Source organism: Tursiops truncatus, chromosome 3 (assembly GCF_011762595.2).
Source record: "Tursiops truncatus isolate mTurTru1 chromosome 3, mTurTru1.mat.Y, whole genome shotgun sequence".
Lineage (NCBI taxonomy): Eukaryota > Metazoa > Chordata > Mammalia > Artiodactyla > Delphinidae > Tursiops > Tursiops truncatus.
Genome location: NC_047036.1, coordinates 143,584,796 through 143,598,282, shown reverse-complemented (window position 1 = coordinate 143,598,282; position 13,487 = coordinate 143,584,796). Strand labels below are relative to the sequence as shown.

At 50.6% G+C, this 13,487-nt stretch overlaps 1 protein-coding gene and 1 pseudogene across 1 annotated transcript in view; one reads left to right on the top strand and one right to left on the bottom strand.

Annotated features, from left to right (window-relative positions):
• The window catches only part of WWC1 (WW and C2 domain containing 1), a 153,105-nt gene extending 140,923 nt beyond the window's left edge, over positions 1–12,182 (bottom strand). The window contains exon 1 of the mRNA XM_033853548.2: positions 11,580–12,182. Coding sequence (XP_033709439.1) covers positions 11,580–11,698 — 119 coding nt within the window. The 5' untranslated portion in view covers positions 11,699–12,182. The remainder of the gene's footprint in view (positions 1–11,579) is intronic.
• On the top strand, positions 1,209–2,108 carry LOC117311654 (ubiquitin-conjugating enzyme E2 variant 3 pseudogene; annotated as a pseudogene).
• Positions 12,183–13,487: the final 1,305 nt, after the last annotated feature.

Below are 13,487 nucleotides of genomic sequence, written 5' to 3'. Positions count from 1 at the left end.
GCCCAGTAGGCACTCAATAAATACCTGCTGAATGAATGGCCAACCCCTGGCTGGGTGGGACACGATAAACACTAAGGCCCTTCTGCACCACCTCCATGCTAAAATCAGCAGGTTCTCAAACAGCTCTCCAACAGGGCACAGGGAAGCACGAGTGAAGGGCCAGGGTATCAGAGCAGTCACCAGTGGATTCCAGAGACCTCCAGTTCCCACAGCAGCCGTTTTCACTCAGCCATGACCACTGCAACTCATTATCCCTGCTTCACACACTGCCCTGGTGCCAGCTCCCTGGCAAGAGTCACTTTACTTCAGAAATTCCAAACGAGGGCTTGCCTCTGATAAGACTAGGGGGAAAAGAATTTATTGGTTTATTTACACAATGAGTGCCCCAAGGTGGTTTGCAAACCCTGATGTCAAGGCGGCTCAGGTGAGCCCTGCTTCAGCAGGAAAAAACTTGAGTTGGCAAGGAAGGGACAATGGTTCTCGTTTCTCTACCAAGGCAAAGAAGGGTAAACTAGCCTAACTAGTCACAGCTCCCATCTGAAAGCCTGGTGTGTACCAGGCACTGGGTAAGACCCACCATGTCTGAGGTCCTTTCATCTCCCCACAACCCTCTGGGGTAGGTAGGTCCTACGCTTACAGTAGAGAAGGGACTTGTTCAAGGTGACTTACTATATGTAAATGACAGAGGCGGGACTTGGTGTCCTCTGGAGATCGTTAGGAAGGCCTTATCTACTGCAGGGAACAGTGTGGTATGTCAAACCAAAGTTCGGCTGGAACCACACAAACATTTTCCTCCACAGTGAGCAAGGTATATATGCTCATAGATGTGTTATTTCTCTGTAGTTACAAAGGTCCCTTTTCCTTTGCTCCCTTCCCCTCTTCCCTTCCTCTCTCCAAATTCACTGAAAAAGACTGCAGTGGTGCAAAGAGTAAGGCTTTGAAACCAGATGGACCTAGATTCAGATTCCAACTCAGCCCCTTTCTACCTCTATGACTTTGAGTTTGTCACTTGGCTGTTCTTAACCTCAGTTTCCCCATCTGCAAAATGCCACAAAAATACCATGAGCAACAAACTGTGTTTGGCCCACGCGAGCTACTGGATAAAGATGACTAAATATAACTATTAGCATCGCGATCATCAGAGGCCAGTTATGGTTGTCACTGTTAGTGATACAAATGCACGTGTAAGAAATTCCTGGACTAGAACCCGACTCGTGGTCCTGGCTGGAGATGGAGCTCAACAGTGAGGGTGTGAGGCGACTGCTTGGCAAGTACAAGTTCAGGGATCTAACTATGGAAGAACTGAAGACTGTAAATATGTTTTTCCCACATTTCAGATATTCCATGGATACCTATGTTTTCAAAGATAGTTCCCAGAAAAACCTGCTGAATTTCACTGGCACTATTCCTGTGATGTATCAGGCCTAAATTTGTCATTGTTGGATGAATTAAAGAAATGATTGCCAAGTTTCAAGAAGAACTTCCCCTGTATTCTCTATCATCATCTGATGCGGCACAGCAGGCAGACTTGCTAGCCTATACTGCAAAAATCACTGAAGGTGTCTCAGATATAAATTCAAAGAACTGGGCAAATCATGAGAATAAAAGTCAATAAAAGTACCGCGGTTGGCGGTGGAGAACTGGGAATTGCCTGCACATTAGCAATTTCAGCAAAGGTGGCGATCTTCACAGTCAACTCTCTGGGTAGTTCTCAGTCCTACCTCGACGTGGTACAGAGAAATGTGGATATGTTCAGAGCCTTTGTTGCAGCTCTGGGACATTATCGTCCACATGGCATCCTGCTCGTTGCATCTCAACCAGCGGAAATCATGACCTACGTGACGTGGAAACTGAGTGCATTTCCTGCAAATCGAGTGATTGGAATTGGTTGCAATCTGGATTCACAGAGATTACAATATATTATTACAAATGTTTTGAAGGCACAGACTTCAGCAAGAGAAGTATGGGTTATTGGTGAGCAGGGAGAAGACAAAGCCTCATCTTCTGCCATTCTGACAAGCATTTTATGCTAGTCAGATGATCAACTTGCAGCTTCCCGAAGGGTTCACGCACTCTCATGCCGCCTTGCCTTTGCACCTGATGCTTCCTTTCCCAGAACATTCATTAATTTGGCTAAGTCCTGCTTACCCTTCGAGACTGGGCTTGAGGGCTTCCCTGGTGGCACAGAGGTTAAGAATCTGCCTGCCAGTTCAGGGGACACGGGTTCAAGCCCTGGTCCTGGAAGATCCCGCATGCCACGGAGCAGCTAAGTCCGTGCGCCACAACTACTGAGCCTGCGCTCTAGAGCCCGTGAGCCACAGCTACTGAGCCCGCGTGCCCCAACTACTGAGGCCCGCGTGCCTAGAGCCCGTGCTCTGCAACAAGAAAAGACACCGCAGTGAGAAGCCGGTGCACTGCAACAAAGAGTAGCCCCTGCTCGCCGCAACTAGAGAAAGCCCGCGCATAACAACGGAGACCCAGTGCAGCCAAAAATAAACAAATAAAAATAAATAAATAAATTTATCAAAAAAAAAAAAAAGACTGGGCTTGAGTGCCACCTCTCCCAGGAAGCCTTCCCTAATTCTCCAGGTTAAGTAAGTTCATGCCTCTATTATAACCACTATCACACTGTGTTATAATTGCATATTTACCTGTCTCTTCACCTCGACAGACTGTAAACTCCTTGAGCTTAAAAGGCCTCAGTAAATACATTTTGAAATTAATGAATGATCCTGATACCACCTCGGTGTATCCAAAGGTCATTCACACTATGCCCCACCAAATTAGTCAGTAGAACATGTGCTTTGGAGCTGCTATTTCTAGCTGTGATATTGAAATCATATGTAAACTGCAGATAACTCCTTCGAATGGTGTTTTAGAAACCCAAGGGCTGGACCTCAAAACAGAGTGTTAGGTCATCTGCTTTGGGCATCAATCTTACCTAAAGGATAGGTGTTATATGTAATGGAAAAGAGAGATCACATGGTCATTTTTTATTAAAATTTTTGGGGTCAGGGAATTACTGTTTTTAAGGAGTAGAACCAGAAAGATTAGGATTGATTAGATGCATGATTTGAAAGGGATTCTTAAACTAGGATAAATATACATTTAGGAAGTATGAAGGGTTGGGCAGTAAATGAACAAAAAAATGAAACAATTCAGTCCATCTAAATTTAACTGAAAATCCTAATGACTGTGTCAGAAGCAAATTTGAACACAGTGAAGCTTTCTCCCTCTCTCCAAACATTGTTTTCTCATGGCTCTTATAAGTCCAAACTCAGAGGAAAGATAAAACGTGATGATGTGTGTAATATATAATGGCAGTAATACTCATAATTAAATTCCAGACTTCTTTGTGTCTTTTGTCTTTTCTTATACCTACCTTGCCCTTTTTATTTATCTTTCCAAGGTCTGTAAATGCCGTGTTCCATTTAGCAGACGTTTCTCTGCAATTTTCTGTATATTGTGAATATACTAATAATGTGCCACAGTTTTGTTTTAGAAAATGATTCATGTACAGCCCTTCCATTCAAGTGAAACATTTTTTAAAACCCCTTAATTCGTCCACATGTATTTATATTTTTCATGGAACAGTTTTTGGGTTTGCTTCTTTTTTCACTTAACATAAAAACTTTAGAAATTCCTGGACTACACAACGCCATGCTCAGAGAGCCCTAACTATCCAAGAAAAGCCACGACAGATGCAGGATTGGAAGGCTGTCCCAGGCTCATCTCATCCTAGCAGACACCTGATGCCTGGATCTTGATACTTCATCCTTCCAAGTCAGGTATCAGTCAGTGGATCCTAAGGGCATCCCAGAGACAAATCAAACAAGTAACCGCCACTGGGCGGGGAGGAAGCCAGCGTGGGGACAGTCTGGCTGCCACCAAACCAGGCCCGGCAACAGCAGGCAGCCGGCTGGGGAAAGTCAGCAGCTGCCGTTGGCCTGGTGTCCTGGCTGCCAGAGAGTGATGAATGGAGCAGGGGAAGAAAAAAGCCAACAAAGGTGTCCCTAATCTTGATGCGGCTTCATTTTTTTTTTTTTTTTTTCTGGCCGACCATTGAACGAGAACCTAAGCCTCGGTCCTTTTTCTTTGCCAGACATTTGAAACTGAAAGATCCCATTTCTCTCCAATGGTGAGATGTCATGGGTAGAAGCATTGAAGAGGCAATGGGGGTGGAGGTAACCCACTGCACTTGTCCTTTTCTTCCCTCCTCTCTGCTCTCTCTTCTCCACTCCCTCTCCCCTGTCTAGCATCTTTACAGAACGTTCTGCGTTCCCCCCACACAACAACAGTGAACGCCCCCCCTTTATTTTGGCAGGAGCTTGTCTGCCCAGGAGCTGGAGGCTTAATGGTCCGCTGGTGAAGGTTAAATAACAAAACGTCACTGTATCCAGTTTCTGAGTGTTCTCTTCTTTTATCTCACTCTGAAACAGGGATTCAGGGCAGCCGAGAAGCTTGTCAGTAGCAGTAACTAGAGCCTCTACCTGTTCCACCTAAAGGTGTGTGGCCCACGGGCCCCTCTGTGCTGGGAGAGGCACGGCACGCATTTTTCACCCAGACTCAGCCCCGATCCAGCCCTCAGTCCTGTCCAAGTGGAAGTACTAGGAGATGCTACCCAGGCCATTTCTCCAAGAGGAGTGGGTTTCTCTTATCCAGGGCCCCTCGCTGAGCCAGGGGCAGATCCCCATAGCCTGGAGGCAGACGTGGCTGGAGACACTCGGCACAGACAGCTGACTGCAGTGAAGTTGGCACCCCCTGCAAATGCAGCCAAAACCCGACTGAGGCTTCCTGCATCCAGAGAGTTCTGCAGCAGCATGCCGGCCACGTGCCAACTCCCACTTATTCTAGCCTCGTCTCTCCTTATGTGCACCTGAGCTGGGCGTTGCGACCTTCCCAGTAACCAAGGCAACCTGATTCGCTTCTCTTCAAAAGGGCAGTGTTGCACAGCTCCCGGGGATCCCAGGGGAGTGGGGAATCAGGTCAGTTTGGCGAGGCCAAAAGCGGGAGGGGTGGTGACAGGGAGGCGCTGCCTTGGCTACTAAGTCCCTGGCCTTTGGGAGCATTTACCCGAGAGACTCGGGAACGACTCTGAACTCTCTCTCTCCACACACCGCATCCTTCAGAGTTTCTCTGCCTCCTTCTCTGTTCTTTCCCTCCCTCCCAGAGCTCTGGTTAGCTGGCTGCTCCCAGAAGGTAGATTTTGTGCCCGATCGTCTCCTAAGCTGCCATGTGGATCTCATTGGCTTCTCTGATTAAGCCTCCTTGGCAAAACATCTTTCCCGGAGATCCACAGCAGGCTCGCCTCAATTTAGGAGTAAATGGTAACTTTCCAGCCCAGCTTGTCAACAGGGCATCTGGAGCCCTGAAATGGCAATAGCTAATTCGAGTGTGGATTCAGGAGTTCAACCAGCTGGGCCCCAATCCTGGGTACATCACCTACTGGTGGTGACCTTGAGCAAATATAAATGCTTAACCTTTCTAAATCGCTGTTTCCTTATCTGAGGATGGAGAAAATAACAGTACTTACCTTATATGGTTGGCAAAAGGATTAAATGAGATCATAATATAAAACACTTGGTGCGCAGCACAGAATACATATTAGGAGACTTAGCATTTATTATTATTTTATTCATTTGTGGGTTCCAATGCCTCTTATTTCTTCCTGTTAGCTAGACTAGTGCTTTTTAACCTTATTTCTTTCTTAATGAATGACGTAAGATATTCCCGTGCATTGCAGACTCCCGTGAAATGTGTAGATCATAAATTCAAGCCTTGGAAGGAGAAGAAAAGTCCTCTAATAATTGTAAAGGCCCAAGCTAAAGGTATTAGTGGATCATTAAAAGCAGAAGCACAGGGCTTCCCTGGTGGTGCAGTGGTTGAGAGTCCGCCTGCCAATGCAGGGGACACGGGTTGGGTTCGTGCCCCGGTCCGGGGAGATCCCACATGCCGCGGAGTGGCTGGGCCCATGAACCATGGCTGCTGAGCCTGCACGTCCGGAGCCTGTGCTCCGCAACGGGAGAGGCCACAACAGTGAGAGGCCTGCGTACCGCAAAAAAAAAAAAAAAAAAAGGCAGAAGCATGGAGAATAGAGGCTTTGGGTAAATTCCCTGGCAGGCTGGTTATAATTCCCACTTAAGAAAGCTTGTCAGAATGTAACTTGGTGGAAAGTGACATTAGTCCAACAATAACCTTAAATCTATTTAAATTGATTATAAAAACAGTAATGCACTTGCAATTGCTGGTACTTTAACTGGTCGACATATAACACATTCCTACGACACGAGTCAGAAATGATTGCAATGCTATGAAAGAAACTTGCTGGTCTGCATAGTCAAAAAGGATTACAAAGAATAAACCACAAGCATAACATAGTCTCAAATTATTACCGTGGATGAGAAGAAACTGGGTCTGATTTTTAGGGAAAAGTTTACATAAAAGAAAGAAGAAAGGAGACCTCTACTAGAGACTCAAGGTTGACGTTTGCTGTGTGACCTTGGGCAAGTCACCCGTCTCTGAGTCTGTTTCATCAGTGAAATGAGAGGGCTGGATTACATGACCAGAAAGGTCCATCCCAGCTGCAAACTGCTACAGAGCTGGATGGAGACTCAGTCTCCATTTGACTTAAGTATTTCCTAAGTACTTCCTAGTAAAAGCCAAAAGGTTTGGCGTTCCCAAGTGTCTCCTGTATGTTAGGTTCTGTGCTAGCTGCCCTACGTGATTGAACTTATTTTATGCTCATAATGGCCCTTGACAGTTTATGCGCATCACCCCATCCTAGAGAAGACAAAATCAAGGCTCAGAGAGAATGTGTAACTTGCCAAGGTCACTCAGGCAGCAAGCAGCCGATCCGAGATGCCAGGATCCCAAGACTCAACCTCTTTCCATTTTCTACACCACTCGCTGGATAGCCATGGCCTGGCGACACCGGAATGGCAGCAGGTAACTGAAATCATGCCTGTGCTGGCCCCATGCCCCAAGGCCAAATTCCTTAGGCGGTGGAGCAGAGGTCTTAATTCAGTAACGGAGTCCAGGCAGCTGAGTGGTTAGAAATTTGGGTTCTGGAGTCGGCATGCCTGGCATTCCCATCTCAGCTCCTCAGAAGCTGGGTGGCTTTCCCCCAACTTAGCCCCCCTGAGGCTCGGGTTTCTCGGGCAGATAACCTATTCCCAGGGTTGTTAGGGGGATTAAAAGAAGTTATCCGTGGAAAGCTCTCAGCAGACTACCTGAATATAGTAAATGGTCACTCATTATGTCCTACCTAGCTAAACAGGAGGGCATCCAGGGAGTGACGAGCAGTTTTTAAGTTAATCTCTGGCAGGGGTTATGAACCCGGGGTCTACAAACGCCCTGAAATTATGTGCCAAAAGCCATGTTCGTGCTTTTCTTCAGGAAACATCCTTAACCTTTGTCAGATTCTTATAAGGGTCTGTAACCAGAAGGAGATTAAGATCTTTTGCCTGCTGCAGACCCAACGTCTTACACTATGAATCATTCCTGAAATAACAGCGTTGGCAAAAATTCCTCCTCAAATCATGAGAGAAGTTGCTGGGTTCTCTCAACATGGCCTCCCAGACACGTGGGCCTCTAGCACCGATCACACAGCCCCAGAAACCGTGCCCACAGAGCTCCCAGGTGGTTTCTAGAAGAAGGTCAGAAGACAAACCCCCCAATGAGCAGGAATTAGGCTTCAGGAACCTTCCCCAGCAGGGCCAGTTCCAACAATCCATTCTTCCTCGGAGAACAATCAGTGTGTTTGTTGTTGCATACCTCCAAGTTAAATATACCCGGAATGCTGGCTCTTTGCTAGAAGCTCCCAGAAGCACCCACTTTAGCACTGCTAAAGGCACGCTGCTCCACAGCCCGATATGCAGCACCTGATTCCCCACAGACCTGTCACCTTCTCAGACCAGCCTTGCCTCGGGAGGAGCCCGTGGTGCTGTTGGAGCCTTTGGCCCAGTAGGCAGGGCCCGAGCTGCCCACTGGCCCCTCTCTGGTTGTTGGGACAACCATCCTCAGGAATTTCGGCCTCCCTGTCTTCCCCTGGGTGAGAAGGGGAGAGAGCTGGCAACCCCCCAGTGAAAGGGGAAGCTGAAAACTGGATTCCCTACCCCCAGCAGCCTCCAAGCCGGACAGCACACAAAACAGCTCAGGCCCAGAGAGAGGAACGTGCCAGGACATTCTTCAGGGTTGGTAACCCGAAACGCTATTCTGTTCTCTGCGGCTAAGAAATCACTTTTCTGACTGAAGGACCATTTGACTTACCTCTTTTAAATTCAGGGGAATGGACAGGTGTATCTCCTTGATTCAGATAAGGAAAAAAACCAAGACAAATGGGCGCGCGTGTGCACACACACACACACACACTCAAGGAGCAAAATTTTTTTTTTTTTAATTTTTTATGTGATATTTTGTTTCATAGCATTAACCAGCTGCAGAGATGTAACTGCCTTGGCAGAATTTCTCTCCCCTAACCTCACCACCCCAAAGAAGCCTGGCGCTTTTCAGCCTTGTTAAACGTTCTCCTCCTCTGAGTCCCCTCACCCTCCTGCCTGCCATCCCCCCTCCCAATTCTGACATGGAGTCAGGAGGGAGAAGACGAGATCAAGCGCGAATCAGCGAAATCCTATCTGAGAACTGGCAGGGGGCTTAGCGACATCTCATCAACCTTCTTCTCTCACCGAAGGAGCACTTGCACCTCAGAGAGGTCAAGCGATTTGCCTGGGGCCACACAGGTAGGACGAGAAGGCAAAACTCCCTTCTGGGGTGTGCAGGAGGGAATTCCAGGGAGTCAGAAGTGGATACCCTCTGCTCAGCTCTTTCCCCAAACTTTCAAAGTTGGCTCACCACAACAGTGAGCTCAGAACCCCTCAGCGCCCCAAGCTCAGGGGCCCTACCCCGGGCCGGTGCAGGTGGGATGACCAGCAGATATCAATACAAAGATGCAGCATTCAAACCAGTGGCCTGCAAGGCGGAGAGAGTCAGCAGCTCCAGGAAGTGCCAATGTGTTTTTAATGCCTGCCAATCTGCCTAAAAACACAGGCTACACAGCCCTGTTGCTGGAGCCGTGGACAGGCCCCAGGAGTGAACTCAAATATAATGGCACTGTGGTTCCCCCCCTCCACTGTATTTTTAAAGGTTCCCTAGTACTGGGGGCAATAGATATTACTAGTTTCCCCTTTATGAAAGTGGCTAAAAAAAATTCAAATTGGGTTGATTTAAAGTCAAATATTAAGTAAGCAATAACACAGGTGGATATAGCAAAAAACGTGGTCCACATAATACTAAAATTTGGGAAATTATGCTCTAGTCAAGTCAGTATCCCACAGAAGCTATACTGCTTGCCCTCTTCCAAGGGTAAAAAATGACCGTTGTTTAAGAAGCTTTCTACAGCTGTGTTATCCTCTCAGCAGCCCAGAGAAGTTCCTAGATGCATGACCTGGGCCGAGTTAGCAGTGTCCTCGACATTCAACTGCTAACAGCACACTGGACTCAGTAGCTGCTGGGACCTAAAATATGGGAGGACACAGAAACTTGAACTTGTGCCTGTATTAGGAGAGGACAAGGGACTGTCCAGTTCACCAACACAGCAACAGAGTCCCTGGGGCAACTGACCCTGAGGGGGGCATGGGGAAGGAAAGTGAGTAGGACCACAAGTGTGGAGGTTAGAACTTCAGAGCCGGTAAAGAACTCGGCATAAATAAGGCAGAGGGGTGGAAAGATCAAAATACAAGCAAATCGCACCTCCGGGCCTCAAAGTTTGTCTCACGTTTGAAAGTGGGAGTTGGGCCTTGTTCTTCTATGTCCCTTCCAACTTTGAAGAGTTCCACTGTCCCTTCCAACTTTGAAGAGTTCCACTGTTGGGCTTCTCTGGTGGCGCAGTGGTTAAGAATCCGCCTACCAATACAGGGGACACGGGTTCCAGCCGTGGTCGGAGAAGATCCTACATGCCACGGAGCAACGAAGCCTGTGCGCCACAACTACTGAGCCTGCGCTCTAGAGCCCACGAGCCACAAGTACTGAGCCCACGCACCACAACTACTGAAGCCCGCATGCCTAGAGCCCATGCTCCGCAACGAGAGAAGCCACTGCGATGAGAAGCCCGCGCACCACACGAAGGGTAGCCCCCGCTCGCGCCAACTAGAGAAAGCCCGCACACAGCAACAAATATCCAACGCAGCCAAAAGTAAAATAAATAAATTTTTTAAAAAAAGAGTTCCACTATTACTCCTTCCCTTCCAAGCAAATCATTTGCCTGACAAATAGGGAAACTGAGGCTCAGAGGTAAAAGCAGCTTGCCCACGGGACGCTCTCCAGCGTTAAAAATTTCTCTTCCGGATTAAATTGATGAGACATTCAGCGTGGTACTGAACGCAGAGGAGGTACCCAGTAAATGTTGAATGAATGAACCAAAGTGCTCACAGAAACCACGAGGAATCTCAGCTCACATTTTCTTTCTGCTTTTTCTCAACCTTCACCTCGCTACACACCCCATCCTGGACTTCTGGAACCTCCATCCCAACCCCACAGGATGAAGGGTCCAAACAATTCACCTCCATTGCTTTACAGGCACTGACACCCAAGGTCACAGCGACCAGGTGAAAATTCCGCATTCCTGAGGCACTTGGACCACAGAGGTGACTGCGGTCCCAGAGGGTGGTCCTCCCCTCCCCACAGGATATTCATGGGGAGGGGGGGTGCGTGTGTGCAAAGAAATGCCAAGCGGTCCAAACCAGGAGAAAGTCTGGAAGCTAAGAGCCACACACTCCACCTGCCTCAGCAAAAACAAATCCGGTGCTCCAGCCGGCCTGGTGCCCACCAAGGTCAGGACGCGCTGGTGCAGGGCTGAGAAGCCGCGGTCCCCAGAGAAAGGGAGGGAGGAGAAAGAGGGATGGGCAGGGCTTTGCGGAGGCCTCTCACCTCCATCTACATCCTAACAGCTTCCAAGTTGCCCTGAGATTCCTGGAGAACCGGTCTCCCCGATCAGACCTCCCCCGCTCCTTCCTTTCCTTCCCTCTCTCGGCCTCCAGGCCCCCAGACTGCTCCCGTGCTCCTCTCAGAGCCGCAGAGACACCTGTCAAAAACCACACTCCAGGCTGCCTTCCCCTGCACGCACGCAGTGTCCTTCCTCCAGCGGTCTCCCACTGAGTCCTGGGTGCCTGCCACCCGCTCCAAACCAGATGCTTCCCCATCCCCCCCTCTTCCCCCACCCCGTGCTGGGGAAAGCCTTCCCGGGAAGCCCCAGCATCGCTCGGCTAGGTTGCTCCCCCAGCCCCCGCCCGACCCAACTAAGGGGAAGCGGGGGGCGGGGGGCGGGGCTAGAGCTTAAGGTCAAAACTCCGGGCAGGTGCCGCCTGGGGCCTGAGTCCTCATCAGAGGAAGGCGGTGGCGGCAGCCTGGGCCAACTCACTTGGCCGTCCCCTCCTCCCGGCAGCCCACCCGGGCGGTCCAGAAGGGGATGAAGGTGGAGCGTGTGGGGTGCGGGAAACCGAAGACGCTCGCCGAGCTCCTCGGCATCCCCTGCACAATCCCGGCTGGTGGCCCGTGGGGCAGGAGGGGGCCTCTCGGGGTCCTACCTGTCCCGCGGGTCGATCCAGCTGGTAGTGCGGCTCGTGTGGTCTATGTAGTAGACCTTGCCGTCGAAGTCGTGCGCCTCCTCCCAGCCGTCCGGCAGGGGCAGCTCCGGCCGGGGCATCTTCCCGAGCGCGGCCCGCGCTCCCCCATGCAGCTCCCGGCCGCCGCGGGGGCCCCCGGCTCAACGGCTCCGGCCGGCTCTTTTCGGCTCGGGCGGCCGCCGAGGCACCATGATCTGGGGAGTGGCGCCCGCGGACTGGGGGCCCTAGTGAGGGCCGGCCGGGGTGGCGGCGCTGTCCATGCGGCCCTGCGGCCCCGGCCCGGCGCCGCCCGCTCCTCCCGCCGCCGGCCCTCTCACGCTGCCATGTGCGTCCGCAGCGGCGCGGTGCGGGCCCGGGTGCGCGCCCCGCCGGCGTGGCAGAGCGAGTCGAGCGCAGCTGCCGCCTGCCCTCCTTCGCGGCGCGCGGCGCCCTTCAGCCTCCACGCCGCCGCCCGCCGCCGCCTCTTCCTCCCCCCAGCCGGGTGCTATCCCTCCTCTCAGCTCCGCCGTTCAGCGAACGCTCTCGGCTTGCGACTTCTGCCTCCGCCAGGTGCGGCTCGGGCGGTGCAGGTAACCGCGCTGCCCCGGAAACGGGAGGCGGAGCACCGGGCGCCAGGGTTCCCGCGTCCCCTCCCCGCGCCCAGCGCAGCGAGGGCGGGTCCTAGGGCCCGAGACGCGCCCCCTCGTGGGACAGTCCCAACCGCCGGCTGCTCCTGCCGGAGGAATGGGAGCCCGCCCCTTACCTGGGTTCCTGACCCAGACTGGCGCCCCAGGAGGCTAGAGCAAGACCCGCTCTCCCTCTGCTTCCCAACGCTCCTGGCTCTCTCCACTCCGAGGGTCCAGGCTCTTGCACAGGTGGCATCAAATCTTACAACTCTCCGCTTCTCTCATGTAGAATCAGGAGTCAGGCAAGAAGTGGTTAAATGGAAACATTCTTGCAAATCGGGGAACATAAGTTTTCCAGGATCTCTGATCCCTTCCCCCAACACACACACCATCTGTCTCCCTCTTATTCTATTCTTCTCCCCACGTTGTTTCACCCATCCCCCCACCCCTCGTATTTGCAAATGTAGCTGGCTTTTCCCCGGGACCGTAAAATTAGGAGTGCTATCAATCTACCCCAACCCCCTCGACCCCGGAGGACTTCCAGGCGGTGTCAGGGAAGCACTCTGTAAAAGTAATAGTAATGACATTGTTGTTGTTCATTAAATTGAATACTTAACCTGTCCCAGGCAGCTTCCCCTGCGTTCTCCTCTGCGATACTATTTGATATGTTATAGCTTTGGGGGAAGGGGGTTACGAAAAAGAAGAAAGCAAGCAAAGTAAAATTCCATGTTGAAAAAAAATGAGAAGAAAATTTAAAAATCAATATTGCTTAAGAAATTACAAATTTGTAATTACTTAATTAAAGTTAAGGATCAACTGGCTGTCTATGTCTTCTGACTGTGTCTTTAACCATTTTTTGCCCTGGATATATAGCGGGGAGGTGAACTGGAGGAATGAAGCCCAGTGTGGTGTATCCTTTTGTCTGAGCCCCACAGTCTCCCAGAGGAGCCAGCATTCTGTGTTGTATGGGCCAGGGTGTGCTGAGCAAAGGGGAGAATCCCATGTTTGTGGTCTCATCTTCTTTTGTTAGAGAAGCCCCACCATGGCAGCTCCTCACCTCCAAATGCCTTCTGCAAAGCCAGTTACTTCTTAAGGCCAGACTCATGGGCTCAGTATTTGGCCTTACCCTCCCTCCCTCATTCCATAGATGCCATGCACAAAAGTCCAGAAATGTGGGCCTCAGACTGGCCTCACAACACCTAGAAGTAGGAATTCCCACTCCTTTTATGGGGAGATTCCCATAGCCCTCTGCACCGCCTCTGCT